General features: G+C 63.6%; 3 protein-coding genes across 7 annotated transcripts; 2 read left to right on the forward strand and 1 right to left on the reverse strand.

Moving 5' to 3' along the window:
• The first annotated feature begins 168 nt into the window (after positions 1-168).
• LZTS2 (leucine zipper tumor suppressor 2) lies at positions 169-7514 on the forward strand. The gene is made up of 6 exons (XM_039554408.1): positions 169-253; positions 2557-2625; positions 3681-4121; positions 4482-4997; positions 5529-5798; positions 5889-7514. Exons 1-6 carry the CDS (start codon positions 224-226, stop codon positions 6564-6566), a joined length of 2004 nt encoding a protein of 667 aa, XP_039410342.1. The 5' UTR covers positions 169-223; the 3' UTR covers positions 6567-7514.
• On the reverse strand, positions 7376-15381 carry PDZD7 (PDZ domain containing 7). 4 transcript variants are annotated; one of them, XM_039554403.1, is made up of 17 exons: positions 15229-15381; positions 14189-14596; positions 13865-14005; positions 13300-13474; positions 12783-12959; positions 12412-12559; positions 12125-12185; positions 11246-11671; positions 10559-10762; positions 10331-10372; positions 9986-10143; positions 9706-9797; positions 9469-9560; positions 9301-9372; positions 8413-8907; positions 8025-8125; positions 7376-7889 (listed from the first exon to the last, which is right to left on the reverse strand). In XM_039554403.1, the coding sequence occupies exons 2-17, from the start codon at positions 14379-14381 to the stop codon at positions 7740-7742; spliced, it is 2727 nt and encodes a 908-aa protein (XP_039410337.1). In that variant the 5' UTR covers positions 14382-14596; positions 15229-15381; the 3' UTR covers positions 7376-7739. The 4 variants fall into 4 exon arrangements, with proteins under 4 accessions (XP_039410337.1, XP_039410339.1, XP_039410338.1 ...); XM_039554405.1 differs by lacking the exon at positions 10331-10372; XM_039554404.1 differs by lacking the exon at positions 15229-15381 and having other exon boundaries at positions 14189-15074.
• Positions 15382-15592: 211 nt separating this feature from the next.
• SFXN3 (sideroflexin 3) lies at positions 15593-21526 on the forward strand. 2 transcript variants are annotated; one of them, XM_039554409.1, is made up of 11 exons: positions 15593-15737; positions 17203-17369; positions 17607-17777; positions 17927-18025; positions 18289-18364; positions 18806-18891; positions 19212-19339; positions 19465-19514; positions 19670-19719; positions 20187-20234; positions 20516-21521. In XM_039554409.1, the coding sequence occupies exons 1-11, from the start codon at positions 15615-15617 to the stop codon at positions 20610-20612; spliced, it is 1095 nt and encodes a 364-aa protein (XP_039410343.1). In that variant the 5' UTR covers positions 15593-15614; the 3' UTR covers positions 20613-21521. The 2 variants fall into 2 exon arrangements, with proteins under 2 accessions (XP_039410343.1, XP_039410344.1); XM_039554410.1 differs by lacking the exon at positions 15593-15737 and adding an exon at positions 16595-16651 and having other exon boundaries at positions 20516-21526.
• Positions 21527-22764: the final 1238 nt, after the last annotated feature.

A 22764-nucleotide genomic window follows, 5' to 3' on the forward strand; every position in this document is an offset into this window, starting at 1 on the left:
TGAGGATGTTCCTGCTTTGCTGAGCATCCTGCCCCAGCTGTGGCACACCAGATTATTACCAACCTCCATGCTGGGAATAGTTTTAACCTGAGCCATAATGAGGGCCCAGAGCAGGCGGTGGTACACACCCAGCCCTGGGTTTCCGGGGTGCACCAGCTCACCTGGAGAGCACCTTTGGGTGCTGTCAGTGCAGGTGTGAGCACCCGCAGGCAGGACGGGGGTGATGGCAGACGAGGGTCCTGGGGAAGCAGAGGTAAGGCAGGGGGCAGTGGAGCTGGGTCAGGGTTCTTGTGGCAATGTAGGTGGGGGCTGTGGGTGTCCCCCCTCAGCCCAAGGGCCCCCTCCATCTCACTGGCTTCCATTTGACCCAGTCTAGTTCAGGTCATGGGGCTCTAGAGTGGAAGTGAGGCAGTGGGATAGCCCAGGACCCCATCTCGCACCTGTCCCTCCATGAGCCATGGAGGGGGTGAAGAAGCTGAGCCTGTGGGGGGGGGCCTTAGCTGATCCCAGACTCTGGGGGTCAGGTGGTTTCATGGGGGTTTATTTTATTCTTTTGCCCCCAGTTTGGGTCTCTTGAAAAGGCTGGAGGGTGGCAATAGCTGTAACAACTCATGGGGAGGGATGATGTGATGTCAAGTGGGGCAGAGGCCCCCAGACCCCTTAGCAGAATGCTGGGCTCACCAAAGATTTGCGGAGGGGGCATAACCTAGAGGGTGATTTTCACCCCAGAGGCCTGGGGATACTTTGGGGGTGGAGAGCCTTGAGACGGAGGGCTTGGCTGGGGCAGAGAAGGGCATGAGCTCTGGGAATCCCCCGGAACGGACGTGACTGGGAATGTACCAGGCGGGGGTGCCCCAGGCAGCCCCCGTGTCCCCCCGTGTCCCCCGTGCCCCGGCCCCTGTCCGGGGGCGTGGCCTCGCGGCGGGGGCGGAGCCGGTGGGGGCGTGGCCCTGGGGGCGGGGCCCGCTCGGGGCGGGGCCGGGGCGCGGCGCGGCGCGGGAGGCGGCGGCGGGGCCGCGGTGAGTGCGGGGGCCGGGTCGGGGGCGCCCGGGGGTCCCGCAGGGTCGGCGGGGCGCGGGGGCGCTCCGGGGAGTTGGGTGGCGGGGTGCTTCGGGGGGAGATGCCGGCGCTTGGGGTGTTGTGGGGCCTGGCCCCCCCGGGGCCGATTTGGGGGGGTCTGGGGGGTCGGCGGCGGCCCTGGAACTCCGTGCGGTGCTTTGCGGATGTTTCAGGGGCACTTCAGGACGGTCCTGCGAATGCAGAGGCCCAGGGGCTCAATGGAGTAGTTGAGGGGGTCGCGGGCCACTTTAGGGGTGCTTCAGGGGCGAGCTGTGGGGCAGTGCAGGCCTAGGCGCGCCGTGGGGCACTTTGGGGGTGTTTTGGAGCACTTTGGGGGTGGTTTAGGAGCACTTTAGGAGAGGTGTGGTGCAGCAGAGGCCCAGGAGCGCCGTGAAGCATTTTAGGGGTGTCATGGGAAACTTTGGGGATGGTTTAGGGCACTCTGGGGGAACTGTGGGGCAGTGGGGCCCACGGGCGCCGTGGGGCAATTCAGGGTGCTGTGGGGTCAGGATGGGTGGAAGCACCATGGGACGGGCTGGGCACTGTGGGGCTTAGTGGGGCAGCGGGAGGTGGGTGGAGAGAGGGGGGGTGCGTTGGGCGGGCAAGGGGGGCAGCACCATCGAGGGAACCTCAGGATGCCGGGGCCTGGAGAGGGGCACAGCCGGGAATGGATGGTATCCATCCCGCATGTGCTGGGTATGTGGGGAGGGACAGGGGGCTGATTCCCCCTGCCCGGGGGTGGCCCTGAGGTGCCGTCGAGGCACGGGGGTCCCCGGGGGCCCGGAATCCCCACAGCAGCTCAGGGTGGGGGTCTGGCCGAGCAGGGACCGAATGTTCCCGTGCTATTTAGGGGTCGGAACGGTGGGATCCGGCAATGCTGTGCTCCGGCCGGAGTGGCTGGAGGTGACGCCACTCCAGTTGGAGACTGGTTTTACTGGGTGGCTGGAGGCCGGGCTGGGCACTCCCTCCCTCCCTCCCCGGGCGGCGGTGGGACCCTCTCGGCGGGCCGGGGGGCTGGGGGGAGGGAGAAGATGGAGTCTCCTCCCATCGCCTTCCTGGCAGGGCCCCAGCAGTGACGGTGTCCCCGCCAGGCTGCGCGGGGACCCACTGTCCCCAGGGGTGTCCGTCCCTTTGACCTGCACATCCTGAGGGCGTTTCGCTGGGGTGGGGTACTGTCCCGTGGCTGGCTGGGCTGGGGGGCCATGAGATGTCCCTTTGGGGTTCCTGATCTCTGATTCCTGTTCCTCTGGCAGCAGCAGGTCCCTATAGCGGGCTCTTGTCCCCACCACACCTTCCGGGGTGACCGCAGCCCACCCGGGGTGCTAGGAGCAGCGCACCCGCCGCCGGGCTCCCCTGCCTCCCTCAGTGCCACGCTGGCACCACCTGCCCTGGCCCTGCCGGCTAGGGGACTTGGGGGGGAAGGGGGCAGCGGGGAGCACGGGGATCCTGCTGCCGTTCAGTCCCTTGACCCCCTCCTCTTCCTCCTCCCCGCTTCAGGGGTCGGCGGAGCAGTGTTCACGGTGCGGGGGCCCGAGTGGACCGGACGGATGGGCAGCGGCTGGCGAGGTGAGCGGAGCTGTTGGGGGGGGTCGCCCACCTGCCCACCCAAGGGTATCACGAGCACGGTGTGAGGTCACGGTGCCTGGGGACAGCACGTGCCGGTGGGGGTGATGGTGGCGGGGGGGCTGGCTCGCCGGCATCTCTCCCCTGCCCGCCCCTCCCCGGGCGCTGGCAGGCGGATTGATTTCAGGTGACAGCTCGGCGGGCGAGACCGTGCGGGCAGCGGCCCCCCCCCACCCCGCCCGCGCCCTGTGCCAGCCGCAGCCATGTGCGAGATGCGATGAGGCAGCAGGGGATGGATCCGGCCCGTCGGCCGGCTCCCGTCACGCGGGCGTATGGCGTGGGTCGGGACAGGGGGAGTCACAGCAGAGGCCGGCAGAGCCCCCCCAGCTGGAGGGGGCGGGAACAAGCCTCCGTGTGTTGGGGCTGGGAAAGAGCCTGGTGCCCACCGGGCAGCTTCCCCCTTGGTGGCCCTCTCCAGGGAGCTCTGTGCCCCACTGTGGATAGTTTGGGGTGGAAAGCAGCTTCTGTGGGGTCACTACTGAGAGGTGGGGGCTGTGGGTCAGAGGAGGTGGCTGACCCTGGTGTGTGGGGCTGTTTCCCACTCTCAGTGAGGCTGCTCTGGTAGGTGCTGGGGGGCAGACAGGCAGGCAGGCTGCCTGTGAGCCAGCTCTCTGCAGGCCTCTTGGGATTTGCCTCCAGTCCTGGCACGCTTCCCGTGGCAGGGTCACGCCAGGGCACGGCATGAGGCAGGACTGCATCGCCACTGCCCTACGCTGCCACCAGCACCCCACAGCCCCTGGCAGGCCCTGGCTGCTCCACTGGGGTGCTGAGGCCAACTTGGTGGTTGCTAGTACCACTCCCCCAACTAATCCTGGTTTTGTTCTGGTTCGTTTGGCGTCTCCTTCTGCCTGCTTCCCCTTGGGCCAACCGTCACCTATAAAATTGGGGATGGTGACTGGGGACTTGGGGATTCCCCCATGCCCACCTAGGGATGCTGGCAGCTGGTGGGGCACTGTTTTCAGTGCCCATGGCTCTGATGCTGTCTTCCTTGCCTGCAGGCTGCCTGCGTGCCCCTGCCCGCCGGGGGCCCCCCCGCCATGGCCATCGTGCAGACGCTGCCAGTGCCCCTTGAGGCTGTTGCTGAGGGGGCCACACAGCTCTGCGCCGCTGCCCGCTCACCCCCTGCTGCCATGGGCAGCGTGGGCAGCCTCCTGCCTGTCCGGCCTCGCCATGACTGCGCCAGCGATGGGGACCCCTCCACTGCCTCCTTCTGCAAGCAGGAGGGGCTACTCCGGGCCACTCCTGAGGAGCCCCGTGTGTCTGCACCCGGTGTTACCCACTCGTACGCCAACGGGGGCTTCTGTGGTGACTGGCTCGATGCCTCCTCTCCTATCAGCCCCTGTAGCGACTCAGATGATCTTCGTGATGACCAAGCACCAAGTGATCACCTTCAGGGGCCACCCCCCAAGCTTGTACCTGTCTCTGGCAAGCTGGAAGAGGTGCGGGGGGGCAGCATCAGGGTGGGTGGGTGTGTGCTGCGGTCTTGACTTTACACCCTGTGCCACACTGGTATTGTTGGCTCAGATGTGTGAAATGGGGTCATGTGGCCACACTTCTGGTGTCCCTGAGGAAGTGGCAATCCCCATGCTCTTAATGTCCCCTCCATCATGCCAAGGGTGTTTGGGGAGCTCACCTGGACACCCATAGAAAGGGGATGAAGTGGGTGGTGACTGGCCCCTGTCTCCTTTGGGGAGTGAAGGTGTTAGTGCTGGGGGCACCCACCATAACATTCCTAGACAACCCTTCTTGGGGTTAATGGGTCCTACCCAACCCCTCATTCTCCCCTCTTTTCCTGGCAGAATGTGGAGAAGACCCTGATCCGCCCCATGGCCTTCAAGCCAGTGGTATCCAAGCTTCGGAATGCCCAGCCAGGCACACGCCTGGGGCTCTCGGAGAGCCAGGTGAGCCTCACCCACTTGCTGGGTGCTGAGAAGCCTGGCTCTCTGAGCTGCCGTGCCAGCACCCTCTCGGACTCGGGGCGCAACTCCCTCTCCAGCCTGCCCACCTACAGCACGGGCTGCAGCCAGCATCCAGAGGTGGGTGCCCTGCCGACCACCCCCCATGGCCCCCTCGACCCCCCAGGGGGCTGCCGCCCCTCCAACTCGGACAGCGGGCGCTCGTCCTCCAGCAAGAGCACGGGCTCGCTGAGTGGCCGGGGCCGGCCCTCCTCGGAGAGTGGCTCCTGCGGGCGCTCTCCACTGCCTGGTGAGGAGGCCATGCTGGTGCGGGAGCTGGAGGACAAGCTGCGGGAGAGGGAGGCCGAGCTGCGGCTCCTGCGTGACAGCCTGGACGAAAATGAGGTGGCCATCTGCCAGGTATGTCCCTGGTGTCCGCATGTCCTGTCCCTGTCTCCCTCCCTGGAGCACCTAGTGTGGACATACCCCCTTGTTGGGGGTAGGAACCTGCTTTGGGCACCCTTTACAGACCCTTGCAGGGGGATACCTTTTCCTGTGGATCTGGGTATGTGGGTTTTTCCCACCAGTTGGGTGGTCCTATGTAGTCCATGGGGGACCCTTGTATGGCCCATGGGACCAGTTGTACAGACTGGGGTGCCTTATCTTGGGGTTCCGTTTTTTGAATGAGCCTGGGACCTGTGGCTGCTCCCTGCTTGTGATGGAGCTGGAGGAGCCCTATAGGCTTTGGGGGTGCTAACATGGGGGGCCCATCATGCAGACGACTAGGGGAGCACAAGGAGGTGTGTACCACCATATTGCACTCTTCCTGGACCCTTGCTCCATTTGGGGGAGATGTGCTGCCCCCTCCCTGTGATGCCAATCTTGGAGATGGCAGCTGAAGTGGGAGAGTGCCGTGCTGCCCTCCCAGCAGCTCTGCATCCCCTGGCCCAGGTGTTTGAAGAGAAGCAGCGTCGGTGTGAGCAGGAGCTGGAGGGGCTGCGGCAGCGTTGTGCGGCCCAGGCGCGGCAGGCGGCCCATGCAGCACATCGGGGGCAGCAGGTCCTGCAGCTCCAGGTGCTGCAGCTGCAGCAGGAGAAGAAGCAGCTGCAGGAGGACTTGGCCCAGTTGCTGCAGGAGCGCGAACTGCTGGAGCGTCGCTGCGCCTCCTTCCAGCGGGAGCGCACCGAGCTGGCACCCCGGCTGGAGGAGACCAAGTGGGAGGTGAGTCACCCAGCAGTGCCAGAGGTGTCAGGGGGCGCAGGCTGTGGCTGGGGGGTCCTGGCCAGCACCTGAACCCCATCATCCCCACAGGTGTGCCAGAAATCAGGGGAGATCTCTCTGCTGAAGCAGCAGCTGAAGGAAGCACAGGCGGAGCTGGCGCAGCGGAGTGCTGAGCTGCTGGGGCTGCGGGCTCAGCTGCGGGAGGCACGGGCACAGCTGCAGGCAGGCGAGCGGCGGGCACAGGGGCTGCAGGAGGCCACCCGCCTCAAGGCGCTGGAGCTGGAGGTCTGTGCCAATGAACTGCAGCGCCGCAAGAGCGAGGCCGACCTCTTCCGTGCCAAAGCCGGCCGGCTCGAGCAGGAGGTGATGGGGCTGCGGGAAGCTGCCCGCGGGCGATGCCCCCCAGGCACCGGTGAAGGGTGCCCCCCACCTGGTGAGGGATGCCCCTCAGCCAGCGAGGAGCCCCGGGGCAGTGCGGGGCTGCGGCGGCAGCTGGAGCGGTTGCGTGCAGAGGTGGCCCTGGAGCGGCGGCGTGGGCAGGAGCAGCGGGATGCCTTCGAGCAGGAACGCGGCACGTGGCAGGGCGAGAAGGAGCGGGTCATCCGCTACCAGAAGCAGCTGCAATACAGCTACATCCAGATGTACCGGCGCAACCGGCGGCTCGAGCAGCGGCTCCAGCATCTCCGGCTTCAGGGCGAGGACCCCCTGCCCGAGCTCTGTGACCCACCTGACCCGCCCTTTGAGGAGATCACAGCCACCGAGATCTGAGATGCTGCCTGCCCTTGCCCCAGGCTTGGAGGGCTGAAGGGCCCTCCAGCCCCTGTGATTTTGGGAGCTGTGGGGCTGTGGGGGGCCCCTGCTCTCCCCCAGCTCTGCAAACTGCTGGCACTGTGAAGGGGCAGAGGAGACCACAGGTGCTGCCCCCTCCCCAGCATTGAAGTCTTGGGGCGAGGGTGTATCAGTGCCCACCACAGGGAGGGGTGCCCGTGAGATATTGGGTCAGGTGGGTGCTGAGTCCTGGCCTTGGGGCCGCCCGGAACTGGTTTCTGCTGATCCTCTTAGCTCCAGGGGATTAGCAGCGCTGGCTTCAGCCAGGGTCACCTTGGGCAGGGGGAGGGCTGACTTGTCCCCTCCCTCTCATCCCTGCTGGCACTGTCACGCAGTCACTTGGTGTGTGCCCTGTCCCTGCCCATGCCAGCCTCCCTCACACCCCTTCGTGTGTTTGTCAGGGAATTCGTTTCTGTGCCATTTTAAATAACTCTATTTTTATAGGACTTACCAAAACATATCACCCCCTCCCAGCTCACACCCCACCAGTCTGTGCCCCCTCACCCCTGCCATGGGGCAGCTTGCCCTCAGTGCCTTTCCCATGCCCTTGCCCCCAGCATCCCTCTGTTTCCCCCCCAAAAAAGCCAGTGCCTCTGTGATGCCCAGCCTGCCAGGGGAGAGGGGTGTGGTGCTGCAGGTGCCAGCTGGGGACACCCTGGGGACACCCCTGGGGATGGGCAGAGGTGGGGGGACCCTGCTGGGCACCCGGGGAGGTCAAACCAAAGGAAAAGTCTGGCTGTGCCCAGCTGTGGCTTGGTCACCCCTGGCTCCAGGGGGGGAATTTTTGTACTTTATTTCAGTCATGTCTCGTTCCCAGAGCCTGGCTCGTCCGTGTACCACCCGGAAACGGCGATTAAAAACAAGCCCCTGGCTGTGTTTTTTTCATGACTTTGTCTGCATGTCCAGAGCAGGGTCAGGGACCAACTCTCCTTCCCCTGTGTTGCCAGTGCTACTCTCCCTTGGGTCCTCCAGTGGGCAGCTGCTCCGTGCCCTTGGGGCAGGTCTGGCTCTCACACCCTCTGGCTGCACTGAGACCAGCCACAGCTCAGTGCAGGAATGAGCCATCTGGCTCCTCTGGAACACAGCATGGCTCCTCAAATAGGGGGTGCAGCATCACTCTGGAGGTGGTCCAGGCACCCGCACCACCAGCTCCATGGGCTCCTTGGCTTTGTTGCGGTAGGCCTGGCGGATGATGTCCACAGCCCTCTGGTGCGTGACATTCTGCAGGCTCTCCCCGTCCACCGACACCAGCTCCTGCCCGGCCTGGGTCCCAGAAGGGAAGGCCGCGGGGTGAAGTGCAGCTACTTTTGGCGTGCTGGGGGACTGCCAGCAACCCAGCGGCACCAAGGGATGGGAGTGTCTGCCCACCCCCTGGCATGTGCTGGGACCCCCCCCTACCTTGAGGATGCCACTGAGGAAAGCAGCTCCACCAGGGAAGATCTTCTCAATCTTCACCACTGGCTGCGCCCTTGACTCAATACCACCGGAGATGCTGATCCCTGCAAGGGAGCCACAAGACAATCACACCTGGGTAGACTGGGACCTCCACCTGCTCCCAAGCATGGCACCACCTTTCCCTGGGTAGCTGCACCTTTGTCTTGCCCTATTTGGTAGGTCCTGCAGAGATGAGGGGCCAGGGCAGGGACAGCTCTCATTTTGGAGGAATGCTCTGGGGTTTACTGCTTGCCAAGGAGGTGCCACCCATCCTACTGAGGCTGGTGCCAGAAGGGTCCTCACCCCACCCCTGGGGTCCCACCCATGTGCCACGCACCCATGTACCACCCACCCAGCGAGTGCTTCAGCTTGGAGAGGGTGACGGTGAGCAGATGATACTCTTCCTCCTCCTCTTCCTCCTTGCCAGCATCTTCGGGGCCATTGGTAGCTGCCCCAGCCCTCGCTTCACCCCCTGGCCCCCCAAAGAGAGGGGCAAGAGGGGGCCGTGCCCGCTGGGGCTTCCCCAGCACTTCAGCCTCTCTGTCAGGCGCTGTCCTGGGGGGCTCCTTGCGCCAGGTGGCCCGGGGGCTGCGAGAGTGCCCATGCCCCTTGCCAGCGGGGGGCTCAGCCAGCAGCCAGTTGGGGGACTGCGGGCCAAGGGTGGGCAGGGGCCGGCTGGCGGAGGTGTAGGCATCCACTGGCACGTCAGGGAGTGGGGTGTACGTGCGGGGGTGAGGCCGGCGGGGGCTGGGGGAAGCTCTTGGACGGGCTGGGCTCGCCTGCTGCTCCCCAGCTTCCTCCGGCTCTGGAGTCCCTGCTGGCTTCAGCAGGAATCCACCCCGATAGTCTGCAACGAGAGGGGCTCAGGGATCTCCCCAGGGACCCACAGTCCTGCTCCGTGGGACCCCTGCCACACAGGCCTCCCATGAGTACCCCAAAGCCCTGGGTCCTATGCTACCTAGGGCCCCAGATCTTCCTCATCTAGGGACCCCCAGACACCCCAGCTCTCTGAAGGCACTCCATGTCCTCCTCCCCAAGAACCCCAGCACCCAAGATCCACAGATTGTGCTGCTCCCAGTCTTCCCAACACCCAGGGACACCAGATGCCTTCTTCCCTGGAACCCCCTGCACTCAGGTATCCCAGCTCCCTTTCTCCTCCCCCGAACTGCCCCCGTACTCCCTCCACCCTGCCCCCACTGGGCAGCCTGGTGTCCAGGAAGACCCTACAGGTGGCACTTACCAGGCACTGGTGTGATGAGGTGTCTCTTGGGGGGGACGTCATGGTGGGCCGGGCGGAGGGCAGGTGAGCGCACTGCAGTCAGGAAGAGCCCCCAGTCACCTCCCGAGCTGCACCCACCCCTGACCACTACCTGCCCCCAGTCAAGGTCCCTGGGGGGCTGGGATCTACCTGAGCGGCTCTTTAGGGCATCAAAGGCTTCCAGCTCCAGGGGCATCACCATGCTGTCAAACCTGCCCAGGTCAGTGGGAGCCACCACACTCCTGCCAAGGCAAAAAGGTGGGGACAGGTTGTAGCAGCCTCTGGGGTGGAGTGTGATCAGAGCTGAGGGGCATATGTGAGGCTCCACTTCAGTCACACCAGCCTGGGCAATATTGAGCTTCCCAGATATTTCCTAGCAGCACTCGCCTCACGTCCCGCAGCAGCAGGACCTTCTCAGGCCGGTCCAGGATGGCCAGCAGCGGCCGCACCAAATCCTCCACGCTGCCTTCATGCAGGTACTGTGGGCACAGGAGGGGGGTCAGTGGATGGATTCCCCCTCACCCGTTCCTTGGTTTACCTCCCAGAGCTAAGCATGGGCACAGAGTGCTCGCCATGCCCCCAGGATGCAGGAGCTTTCCAGGGACGAGCCCAGGGTGGCAGCGCTGCCCTGCCTGTGCCCCGCCTCCACTCTGCCTTCGGTGCGTACCCGGGAGCAGTGGCGGAGCACGGCTGTCACCTCATCGGGGCTGAGGAGACGTGCAGCAGCGTCCTGGATGTGCGGGAGCCGGGCCTCAGGGTCGCTGCCGTTGGGCTGCAGGGTGGTGATGCCCATGGGGCCCAGGATGGTGGCACGCCGGCTTTTCTCTGGGGAGGCACAACAAGGAGGGGTGGCCAGCGGGGCAAGGACTGCCCCAGCCAGCGCAGAGAGTTCCCCATGCCCCCCACCCCAGCAGCTCACTCCACACCAGAGCAGGATAGACACACGCAGCGCAGGGTCAGGCGCATGCAGAGCCTGCCCCACACCCCCCGGGCACACGGGCACCCCCGTTACCCCGCTTCAGGCTCCGGATGACAATCTTCTGCACAGCGCCTACTGCAAGGGAGATGGAGAGCGATGAGTGCCCAGAGCAGACAGCAGCATCACCGCCCATTGTCAAAACTGCATGCTTGGGGAACCCCTCCTTATGCCCTCTCTGTGCCAGGGATGCCACAACAGGCCCATAGAAGGGGGAACAGTCCCAGGTCGAGTCCCTGTCTGCCCTGTCACCCAGGCTGATACCTCTGTCCCCGTCAGAACGCCCTGGGGACTTGGCGCGGGCCCGGCGATCAGAGCCAGGGGCCTCCTGGCTGGGGGGGGCCCAGCTCTGGCTGGTGGCACGGCCCCCCTTGAAAAAGAGGTTGACGAGGGTCTTGGAGCGGTGCAATCCTGGGGGACCACCTCGTGCCCCTTGTCCCTCTGGCTTCTCCTTCTTCCGCTTCTCCTCTGTGGACAGAGAGATGGGGGTGTTGAAGTGGAGAGGAGAGGGGATGCCACCCCAAATCTTGTCTGGGGGCAGGGAACTTTGGGGGATTGGAGGGGCTACTGGGAGACACTGACTGGAAAGAAGTCCTTCTGTGGGGTGCAGTGGATCACCAGGGGCCATAGGCTGGGCTTTGAGATGCCTGGCAAACCCCAGGGACAGAGCTGGGGCTATGCAGGGTTATAGGATACCCAGGGCTGGTGGCCAGGGGGCCATATGGGCTATAAGGTGCCAGGGTAGGGGCCAAGATGTTTGCTACAGGCAGCCCAGGAGGGGGGGGCAGGTATCCATGTGGGTCAGGGACTATAGGATGCTTGAGTCAGGGACAGGCTGCCCACATGGCGCAGGGCCTGAGCTGTGGGACTCTCAGGGCTGGGCGTGCGGGGTTGGAAAGGGACTTCAGCCAGGGCTGAGTCCCATGTGTGGGGCTGTGCCCCAGTGCCTACCAGCGACAGTGAGGTCACTCTGGGAGCGTGTAATGGGCTGCCGTGGCCGGCTCAGCGCCAGCAGAAGCGCCGTCTTGGGTGAGTGGGTGAAGGTCCGGCGTGGGTGGGTGCCGGGGGCCTCGCGGGTGCCCTGGCCCCGGATGGCCGTGTCCCGCAGCAGCTCGGGGGGCCGCACTGTGCGCCGTGTCTCTGGCAGCCCCTCGGCAGCTGGCTCGGTCTGCATGGCCCGCTCGGCATGTTCCCGCACCCAGCCCCGCCGTGGCCCGTCCTCTGTGGAGATGGCCACATCCACGGTGTGGGCTGGGGGCACTGGGGCAGCTGTCCCCAGCCCATTCACTGCCCCTGGTGCTGGTCCCGAGGAGTAGGAGGAGATGGAGGAGCTGGTTTCTGATGTCTGAGACAGCTGTTGCAGCTGCCCGTTGGTCACTGCAAAGGCACAGCAGGGACACACTGTGACACACTGTGGGCCACCTAGAGCTCCACGTCCCTCCCGAAGACCGCAGACATGTGGGGAACCCACAGGGCCATGGGGACAGTGGGCTGTTGGCCATTGCATAGGGATCATCATGTCCTCTCCAAGAAAGTGGACATGCAGGATGCTGTGGAATCACAGGGACCACAAGGCTGCTGGCTGTGGCAGGGGGCTCTTCATGTCTCCTCCAAGGATGGGGGACAGGTGGGACCTTGCAAGTCCATCAGGCCTGCGTGTATGCTAACAGTGGCACAGGGAGCTCCCTGCTCCCTCCAAGGCCTCAGGACCCCATGGCATATGGACCTTCTCCCTCCCTACAGCAATCAGACATCACATGCATGGGAGTCCCAGCCCCACCGTGCCCCAGCCCAGCGCCCCTGCCGGTACCCGCACCGCACTGCCCTTACAGCGACTGAGCCAGCAGTACTCGGCCACCAACTCCTTGTAGGCAGGGAACCGGCCTGTCTCCTAGGCACAGGGGGAGAGGACAAGGGGGTCAGTGAGTGCCGGCTGCCCCAGCGAACTCGATCTGGTGCCAGCCATGAATAATGCATCCCCCCCTCCCACCTGCCTGAAACCCAACCAGCCAGCAGCTGCACCAGCCCCCAGCACTGGGCTGAGCTGGGACAGTGCCAGTGAAGGGACGTGCCAACCCCTGCCTCACACGAGGGTCCATGGGGCAGGGTGTGGGTACCTTGATGGTGAGCATGATGTGAGTCTGCCCCTTCAGCACCTCCACTGCCTTGCTATGGCTTATGTCTTCAAACTTGACTCCATTGGCTGCAAGGACTTGGTCTCCCACCCGAATGCCGTTTTGCTCTGCCAGCCCTCCGGGGTCCACCCTAGGGCAGCAGGGGGGCAGGATAGGACCAAGCACTTGCTGGAGTCCTGCTCCTGCCCCACACCTCCTCTTGGGCGACCCCATGGCTCAGCACCCATGGTGGTGATGCCCACAGTCTTCTGAGAGTGGGGTGAGGCTCAGCCAGAGAGGAGAGGCCGAGCCCCAGCGTGGGCCCAGCAGAGATTGGGCTGTCACAACCCCTTCATGCCCCAGGGCAGCCGTACTTGGAGACATAGATGCCGAGGCCAAACTCTCTGCCACCGCGGATGTTGAAGCCCAGGCAGTAGTCATCGGAGGTGGTGTAGAGGTGGACGATGCGTCGCAGCCCGTCCTCAGAGCCGCTCTCTGATGGTGTCGAGCCGCTTTTCTCTACTACCAGGCGCCTATTCACCACATCCACCCTGGAGCATGGGTACAGCGTAGGGGGGTCTCAGGGATTTGGCTCTTGTCCTTCAGCAGGATGGGACCATTGGTGGCACCCAGTGGAGGAGAGTGACGGGGATGCGGGATGTTTAGGATGGGGTTTGCACCCACCCTACCTGCTCCAGACCTTCCTATCCCATCCTGTACCCCACCCTGGTAGCTCCCCACCTTTGCCAGAGGCTTCTGATGCCACTCCACCCTGGGGGTCCCCCAGCTCTGGGATCCTCCCTGTTGCCCAGAATCCTCCACCAACCTCCCCCAGCATGCCCTCCACGAGGTTGGGTTTTGGGGTGCTGGCATGGGATATGCCCTGCTCACCATGCCGTCTTCTCCTTAGAGAACTTGATTCCTGGCACACGGCCCATCCGCCGGACCACCATGCGGAGACGGTTGTTGCCAGTGAGGACCTTGACAGCGCTGCTCATCGTGATGTTCTCCAGACTCACACTGTTCACCTCTGTGATCTTGTCACCAACACACAGCCCGGCCTGCTCTACAAGGGACACACGGCTCATCTGGGCATCTGACCTGGTACTGATGCCCTTGTTTGGTATCCCCTCCCTCAGTGTGTCCTCAACCTGGTCCAAACCCTTTGGGAAGAGATGCGGGGGTGCCTGAGAATTGCACTGAGTGGCTTGTCACCTTGCCGTGGCTTGGGGATGGAGCTCAGAGTCATTGGCACAGGCCTGTCTGCTCCTGTGTCCTGCCCTTCACTTTGGGCAGCCTGAAAATCTCATGGCCAAAGGCAGCAGGGAGCAAATGGTGGCTTTCCACCATGAAGGGTGGCATTGTCGCTGTGGTACCATGTCACTGGGAGCTCCTTGAGAGGCTCTTGTTGGCATGTGCCTATCTTCACTGGTGTCCCTCACCCTGACCCTCTTACCGGCAGTGCTGCCCTCCTCCACTTTGCTGACAAAGATGCCCAATCCATGCTCGGAGCCGCCACGGACGCTGAAGCCCAGTTTGCCGTCCACGCTCTTCTCCACTGTGATGGCATTGATGATGTCACTCTCGTTGCTGCTGGCTGTGGGGACAGGGGAGCAGATGAGTCACCCACACAGGGTATGAGCAATGGCAAGGGGTGTCTCTCTTGCTGAGAACATTCCCAGGCCCAGGACAGCCCTCCCTGTCCCTAGTCCCAGGGGATTCAGCCGTTGGGGCCCTCCTGGCCACGGGGGTGGGCAGAGGGCTGGGACATCCCACGCACCTTCGATGGGGGCATTGATGAGGATGACACGGCCCATGGGGGAGGCGGTGCGGCTGCTCCGGGTGGTCCCATTGAGCAGGCGGCTCTGCTTGCTGAGGAGGTAGCGGGGAGCCAGGCTGGCTTCGCTGCTGGAGCTCCGTGACCGGCTGCCTGTCGTCATCCCCGACAGCACTGTGTCCCAGTCCTGGGCCATGGTGGAGCTGGGCACTCCGGTGTCCCGGCGTCTGGCTCAGGGCTGGCTGTGTCCTCACAGGGCCAGGGCTGCCCGTCAGCCAGCAGGGGACATGGCATAGTCCAGCAGCACATGCCCGGGCTTGGGCACCGCTCTCTTTTAGCAGTGCAATGCTGGGGGCCGCTGGCCTGGGTGCTCGCCGCTGGCAGGACAGGTCCCAGGCGCAGCAGCACAGCCTGGAGGGACAAGGAGCTTTGTGGCCCCCTCCCTGATCCCCTCCCGTCCTATGGTGTCCCGAGGATCAAACTGTCACATAGCTCTTGGGTACTGCCGTGGGGGTGTGGGCACAGGCTGCCCTGCCCTGGGGTAAAGATGCTGGGGCGCAAAAGAGCTCTGCCTGGCAGTGTAAATCCGGAACAGGGGATGCAAAGGGGCTTTACCTGACAGTGTAAATCCGGAAGGGCTCCAGAGAGGGGACACGGGGACATGAGCTTTATGCTGGAGAGCAGGACCTGACCCCTCTGGCCATTCCCCATCCTCCCTGGAGCCCCTCTGAATTCCCAGTGCCATGGGGCTGGAGATAGGTGCACAGCCCCCAAGGCAGTTCCCGCGGGGATTTTCCAGGGGTGGGTGAAACGCCACCACAGTGTCCCCCCCACTTCATTCCCCGCTCGCCCCAGCCTGACCTCAATAAATAAGTGATGGCCCCGGCTCCGGGGACACGCCGGTATCCCCGCCGCTGCCAGCCCCCCACGGCGCCCACCCATTACCCCCCGCCAGCATCAGACGCGGGTGCGCCCTTCCCGAAGGGGCACAGGGGACCCCCTACCGCCGTCCCTCCCTCCCCCCCGCCCCGTGCCCTCCTCACCTGTCCCCATGGTGCCACCTGCGAAAGAGACACCTGGCAGCAGGGCGGGGGGGAAGGCGAGGCCGGGGGACAGTGCCGCCTCCTGCCCCCCCGGCCGCGGGGATTGGCTTTCCCTGCGGGACCGGAGCGGCCATCGGGCGCGGGAGCTGTCAATCGAGAGCGGCCGGGGCTGGCCTTGCAGCTGGCGGAGGGGGGGCAGTCCCGTGTGTGTCCCCCGCCAGGGGGTCTGGGGGCGCGTCCCCCCGCGAGGCTCGTGTGGCAAGGGATGTGGTGTCCCCCCTGACCTCCTCCCTTAGCACGGAGCATCCCAGGGGCACACAGGGGAAACTGAGGCACGGTCAGGGGAGGGGGGGGTGTCGTGTCCCGCAGCTCCGCTCCCTCCGGTGATGCGAGCCGGTATCCCCCCGTGTCCCCCTCCCCGGGGGGCATCGCCTCCAGCCCGGGCCGGCCGTGACCCCCCGGCGGGGCCCGGCGCCGCCAGCGCGAACCCGACACCGCGGCGGTTTCAGGTGATGCGCGGCGGCCGCGGGGGCTGCGGGGGGGCTGCGGGGGGCGGCGGGGACGGGGGCCGGCGCGGGGGGGCCGCCCCGGGGCAGCCCCCCCCGACAACGCCGGGGTGAGGGGCTGGGGGGGCACGGCCGGCGTGGGGACACGCACCCACATGCACACACACCCCATGCACCCACACGTCCACGGCATGCGTGTTCGTGCCCTTGCGCGCACTCACAGACACCCACGGAGCGCCGCACGCGCGCGGCCGCGGCCCCGCTCACACACACGCGTGTGCCGGCACGCACCGCCCCACGCACGAGCCGGCGCCCGCGCCCACGCCCGCGGAGGCGCGGCCCCCGCGCGCTCCGGCGCAACAACCGCGACACGCGTGGACGCCAACGCGGCGCGTGCGCGGCGCTACGGGCACTCGCGGGCGCGTAGCGCGGGCATCGAGACCCCGAGGGACACGCGCGCGGCTGACACGGGGGCGCGCGGCTGACACGGGGGCGCGCGGCTGACACGGGGACGCGCGGCTGACACGGGGACGCGCGGCAACGCGCACGTGAACACCCACGTGCAAACACACGCGCACCCGAGCGACCGGAAGCGCCGACGCGCGAGCACACGCGCGCGGTCACGGGCAGGCACGTGAGCGCCCACGGGCACGCCCACACAAGCGCGGGAGGGCCACGGGCGCCGCGTGTGGCTCGGCACGTACCGCTCCCCCCGCCGCCGGCCCCGGTCACGCGTGGTCCCCGCCGCCCCCCGCACGCCGCCCGCCCCGCCCCGCCCGGCGCGGGCCGCCCACCCGTGACGAGACCGCACGTCAGCGCGCGCAGGGCGGGAGAGGGGCGGCGGCGGCGGCGGCGGCGCGGGCACGGGCACGGGCACGGGCACGGGCACGGGCACGGCGGGCGCTGCCCCGGGAGTCGTGAGTGCAGGGGGTGCCCCGGGTCCCTACGCAGGGAGGGTCACGCGTGGCGGGAGGGATGCTCGGCGCGGGAAGGACGGGAGAGGAACGCCGTTTCTCGCGGGGAAGGGCGGGTGTGGAAATAGAGCCGTGCTGCATGTGTCGGTGCCTTGCCGGGAGGGACATTCCTCCTTCCAGTGCCCTTCCTCGCTCTGCTCTCCCGGTGCTGGCAGCAGGTGTGGCCCCGAAGTGGTGGGTCTCTGTCCCCTCCTCTGTGACCGGCGTGCTCTGCTGGTCTGGGGCGTCCCTGACTTCTGGTGACTGGTGTAAGCGAGGTCAGGGGGTTCTCGCTGGCACATTGCAGGGTGCCGTGGTGGGGTCACACCACCCACGAACTGCCCCATGTGCTGGGTGGACTCAGGAGTCGCTGCTGAGCTCCATTACAAAGGGGCTTCCTGTTCACCCCTTGTCCCCCCTGGCTGGGCGAGCACCAGAGCTGCCGCAGCAGGGGTGCGGAGGGGGACACACAGGCACCACATCCCACATAACCCTTTCATCCCCTGACCTGTCAGAAAATGCCACCATCCTTGCCTGCCACCATCAACATCCAGGAGCCCCGCTGGGACCAGAGCACCTTTCAGGGCCGGGCCAAGCACTTCTTCATGGTGACTGACCCCCGAAACCTGCTGCTCTCTGGGGCTACACTGGAGGAAGCCCGACGGGTAGTGGAGGACTACAGGTACCCCCTGGGAAGACAGATGTACCCTCAGCACTGCTCCTGGGCAGGATACAGCGTTGGGGCTGTTCCCAGGAATGGGAATAGAAGTGATGCTGGCCCCCCTGGCCAAAGCAAGCCCCCAAAACTGCCTGGCTGGTCCCTAAGGCATCTTGCAGCTGCTGCAAGTAATGTGGGGGACCAGTGAGGCCATGTGTGCTGGCAGAGGGTCCTTCAGCAGGTGTTACCCTTACCTGGCAGGGCAGGCACCGTACACCCTGGGCTGACAGAGGACCAGCTTTGGCGGGCAAAGTACATCTATGATTCGGCTTTCCACCCTGACACGGGCGAGAAGATGATCCTTGTGGGACGCATGTCTGCTCAGGTCCCCATGAACATGACCATCACTGGTTGCATGTTGACCTTCTACAGGTACCTCTTCCCTCCTCACCCCAGGACCAAGAGGATGCCTGGAGGATCCTCTTGGCTCTGGGGTGAGGAGGGGACACATGTCTCATACCCAGCTCATGCTGTAGGAGCATGGGTGGCATCCCCCAGTGTCACCCTCCTCTCTCTGGCAGAACCACACCGGCTGTGCTGTTCTGGCAGTGGGTCAACCAGTCCTTCAATGCCATCGTCAACTACACCAACCGCAGCGGGGATGCACCCATCACCCCCAGGTAAGCATCTTTCTGACTAGGTCCTTGAGGCACCCCAAAACACCAGGGGGGTGCCTTGAATAGCAGGGAACTGTGAGATGGGATAATGGGGATCTGGTGAAGGCAGAGATGGATGCCAATGGGGCTTTCACGGTTGGTGGTACAGCTGGGAGAGGAAGCCAGAGGTATCCTGGTGCTCTTGAAGGGCATGCTGTTCCCTCCTTTGGAGGGACAACTGGGATGGGGAGAGCCTGGCTTACTGGTGTCACTTTCTGCTCTTTCAGCCAGCTGGGGACAGCCTATGTGAGCGCGACCACGGGGGCAGTTGTCACAGCACTGGGGCTCAAGTCTCTCACCAAGGTAAGGTGATCCTTGGCCATCATGGTTGGAGGGACCTGGACCCTCCCCATGGGATCTCCCTGAGCTCTGAGCTGAGCAGGAGATTCACGTGGAGTGGGAGGAAAAATGAAGAAAAGGGGTTTGCTAAGGTTGCCCTCACACGGCAACTGTTCTCCCCAGTGAAGGCCGTGGAGATGGCCTGTCCCTCCAGCCTTACTCCAGATGTATCTTCAGGCTTCTTTCACCCCTCAGCCTCTTTCCAGGCCTGGCAGGGGACCTGGGATCCCCCACACCCTTTGGTCTATGCAGCTTTTACCAGCTGGGAGTTGCAGGGGAGGAGGGGACATTTTTCCTCTAGTGGGGCTGGGACACCCCAGGGTCTTGCAGGAAGTCTTGCAGACCCGGGGACAGCCAGCTCTGCCCCTAGACCCTCTATGTGACGTGTTCCTGCTTTTCCCCCAGCACCTGCCAGCCATCATTGGCCGGTACGTGCCTTTCGCGGCTGTGGCAGCTGCCAACTGCATCAACATCCCGCTGATGAGGCAGAGGTGAGCCCTGGGGTGGGACAGGCTTGCCTCAGGCTTCACAGGCACTGGTGGGGAATGCAGGGACTTCCTTCCTGGCCCTTAGCATGGAGGGGGTTGGCTTCAGGGTGCAAGCACCTGATTGTAACCCAGGGGGTTATTGGTCCCTGTACAGCCCTGTTGAGGACTGCTCCCAAATGTGAATGTGGGTCCAGCTGAGACAGTGCAGACAGTGGATGGGGTACAGGAGGGTGCCAGCCTTCCTTGGAGACATGTCCCTGTCCTGTGTCCTGATCCCCTCACCCTTGTGCCCTGTGGCCCCCTCACCCTCTCTGTCCCTGCAGAGAGCTCAAGCTGGGGATCCCTGTCACGGATGAGAATGGGAACCGCCTGGGTGAATCCACAGCAGCAGCCCAGAAGGCCATTTTTCAGGTGGTGGTGTCCCGCATCGGCATGGCAGCGCCGGCCATGGGTGAGTGTCCCCTCCTCCACCTGTGTTGAGAGATTGCAGCTGATCTCTGGCAGCGTGGGATGGGATCCCACTGCTGGCAGGGACCTGGGAACACTGGGAGCTCATCTCCTTCCTCCCTGCCTCAGCCATTCCACCGGTGATCATGAACATGCTGGAGAAGAGAGCTTTCCTGAAGGTACCAGTGAACCTGGGATGGGAGGGTGGGTTTAGCGACATCCACCGAGTGTGGCACATTGTTGGCACCCCTCAGAGCTGGCACCCTGTTGGGAAATAGACACCTTTCAGCCCTGTCCACTGCACTGACACACATCCTCTCCCTGTCCCTGGCAGCGGTACCCGTACCTGAATGCTCCCCTGCAGGTTGGCCTGGTGGGACTCTGGTAAGTCACCATCCACTGATGGGCATCACTGCCCCGGGTGCAGACCAAGCCCAGGTGTATGGGACAGTGCTGCTGGGAACTCTGCTTGGCAGTGGGGGGAGAGAACTGCCCCAAAGTTTCTTAGGGGGATGCCAGAGCTTGGCCAGGCTGGTGGCATCCCAGGCAGACAGGATGGGATATAAGGTTTTGGGGCTAGGAGTTGTTTTGCTTCATCTTGGTGTCTCTCAGACCTCCCATGGCTCCTGCGCAGCATTGCTGTTCCCCCACATATTGGGGGACAAGCTTTGCCCCACCTCAGGAGCCAGATGCAGGGTCTGGAGCTTGGAGAGGGCATCTCCGTAGCCCTTTCCTGGCTGAACACCCAGCACAGCTCTGGGCTGCCTCATTGCTGCTCTGGGATCAGGCCGTGGGTGGGTGTGGGTGATTTATGCAGCCCAGCTTCACCTCTCCACATCTTTCTCTTGCAGTTTGGTGTTTGCCACCCCGCTGTGCTGCGCACTCTTCCCTCAGAAAAGGTACAGACAGGCACTTTGCCTGCACGTGTGGCTCCTGTATGGGCAGGGGGTGCATGGGCTCATCGTGCTCTCGGACTCCCAAGAGATTCTTTGGCTTCTTCTCGCAGTCAGGGGCTTGAGCCTGGGCACACACATCTCTGTGCACACACAGCAGTGCAGACCCAAGGGTCTGTGCTGGGCCATGGGGACAGCATCTCCATGGGGTGCAGCAGGTAGTTTCCAACCTGAGGCCACTGGTGGGTATACCCCCTCCATCCTGTGTATCCATGTTTCCTCCGCAGTTCAATGCCTGTGAGCAGCCTGGAGCCTGAAGTCCAAGATCAGATCCGGAAGAAAGATCCATGGCTGGAGACTGTCTACTTCAACAAAGGGCTCTGAACAGGCTCCTGTGGTGGCCGAGATGTGTCCCACGGAGCTGCTGGGCCAGCGCATCGCTGAGCTTCGCCCTTCGGATCCCCTTGGGGCTGCCGCCGCTTTCCCTTGGCCCTTGCGTGTCTGTAGGTCCCAGGTGCTCAGCCCTGCTTCCTGGGGTGCCTGCAGCCGTGCAGCACCACACCAAACCCTGTCTCCATGCCCGGCTCAGCCCTGCTCTGGGGACCTCCTGGCTGGCACCCTGGTGCACTCCTCCTGTGCTTACTCTGCATGTGCCTGTAGCTCTGTGCAGTGCACAGGGAAGTGCGGGCAGCGACACCAGGGACCTTGTGAGCTGTGGTGGAGGAGAAGAAATGTGGGGTGAGGAAAAAAATGGTGCTCCCCAGCTTTAGGAGGCAGCAGAGAATCAGCAATTGAAGGTAGAACACCTCTGCAGGCACCCTATGGTGCCCAGCGGTTCAGCAGCTGGTGCCTGGGGGTGGCAGAGCAGCTTTCGGAGAGGAAAACTCCCCATAACTGAAATAGCTGGGGTGAGTGATCAATTGCTCAGTGGCTTGAACTCAGAGTGAGTGGGCTCTCCCAGCCCAGGCATGTGCTCCCAGCTCACCTTCTGCTCTCCTCTGGGCTGCTCTGGGGATTTAATCTGGCTTTCTGCTGCTTCCATCCCCAGAGCAAATGGCACATTCTAATCCCAGTAGAGTCTTGGTTTTTCTTCTCATTTTAATGCCATCTGTGTTCAGGGCTGGGCTTCCCCTGAGGGGTTACTCTACCCCCTCCTGGAGTGCTTGCTTTCAGGTGGACCTTCTCAAATAGCTTTAAGTGCACTGTGGTTTCCTCTAGATATTTTTGATATACATATAATGTACCTATATATACACCAAACAATAAAGGCAGATTGTTTATACAAAACCAACAGCAAAGAGAAGCATGCTGCTTGCTAGTTCGTATATGGTGGAAAGGAGCTGCTGTTGGGGTGAGGATGGGAGCAGGAGGGAGGGGCAGGCTGGCTTCTGGGGTGCCTCTGCACCCCCTGGGGCTGGGTTCTGCTCCCTGCTTTCCAGCTCACTGCCTTTGCAGCAGCTCTGGCTGGCCTGGTGTGTGTTTAAGCTTATCCAGCTGTCAGGAGGGCTTTTTTTAGTACAGTCGGCTTTGGGCCTCGCCGCTGCGCAGAGCTTTGCTAAGCTGCTGCCCTGGATGCTTCTGGTTTGGAGAAGCCAGAGCGTCACCCTGGCTCTGCCCACACTCACACCCCCTCTTGCAGCCCGCTTACAGGACAATCGGGGCCCTGCTCCTGTGCCTCCGCTGCAGGACTATTTTTATCCCACTTTCTATGCACGATTATCGGAGAGCACATGGGAGAGCACATAGCTGCTGTCGCCGGACCCTGGCCAGCCTGCCGGCAGCAGCTGCCTCTCCCTCAGCTTTCTGTCCAACTAGGGCAGGCAGAAGGAGCGATGGATGTCCATCCAGGGAGAGGAGGGATGGAGGCAGCCGTGCTCTGCAGTGCCCTGTGCTGAAGGACGGAGGAGCGAGAGCCACTGCAAAGGCCAGGAGGGGCAGATGCAGCAGTGACAAGATAAGGGCCAGGCAGCCCAAAGCAACCCTGTGCCTCAGCTGGCAGGGGCTGACAGAGGCCAGGCTGGGGCTGCTCCCCTCGAGGGGCAGCCAGGAGAACACCTGCACCCAGCACCCATCCAGGGTGGGGAAGTGAGTGGATTGGGACAGGCACATCAGGAATCTGTCCCCCTCCTTCTCCCAGCCCTGGAATATTGCAAATATCTCCCCTGAGCCAGCCATTGGTGGCTTATAAATAATGCAGCCCCTCGCTGTGCAATAAGGGCTTGTCAGTAGCTATTCTGCTCTCATAAATTAAAGATGAAAAGGTACAAGGCTCTTGCCAGAAAAATGAAGACAAATTTTTAATAGCTTGCCAAGACACAGGGAGATGGAGCGCTCAGGAAAAATGAATTACGTTTTTATTATGTGTTTTATTGTGGTGTAATTGAACGGGATTATCTGAGAATACAATATATTTCCAGAGCAGTGTAAAGAAAACAAAAATAATGATGACACCTGCCTCCTCCCACACGCACTGCCCGGCTTTTCAGGGACACCCTCCTTGTGTGTGCTGGCTGGGAGCTGGCCCTGAGCTGCTGGC

Source organism: Corvus cornix, chromosome 6 (genome assembly GCF_000738735.6).
Source record: "Corvus cornix cornix isolate S_Up_H32 chromosome 6, ASM73873v5, whole genome shotgun sequence".
Lineage (NCBI taxonomy): Eukaryota > Metazoa > Chordata > Aves > Passeriformes > Corvidae > Corvus > Corvus cornix.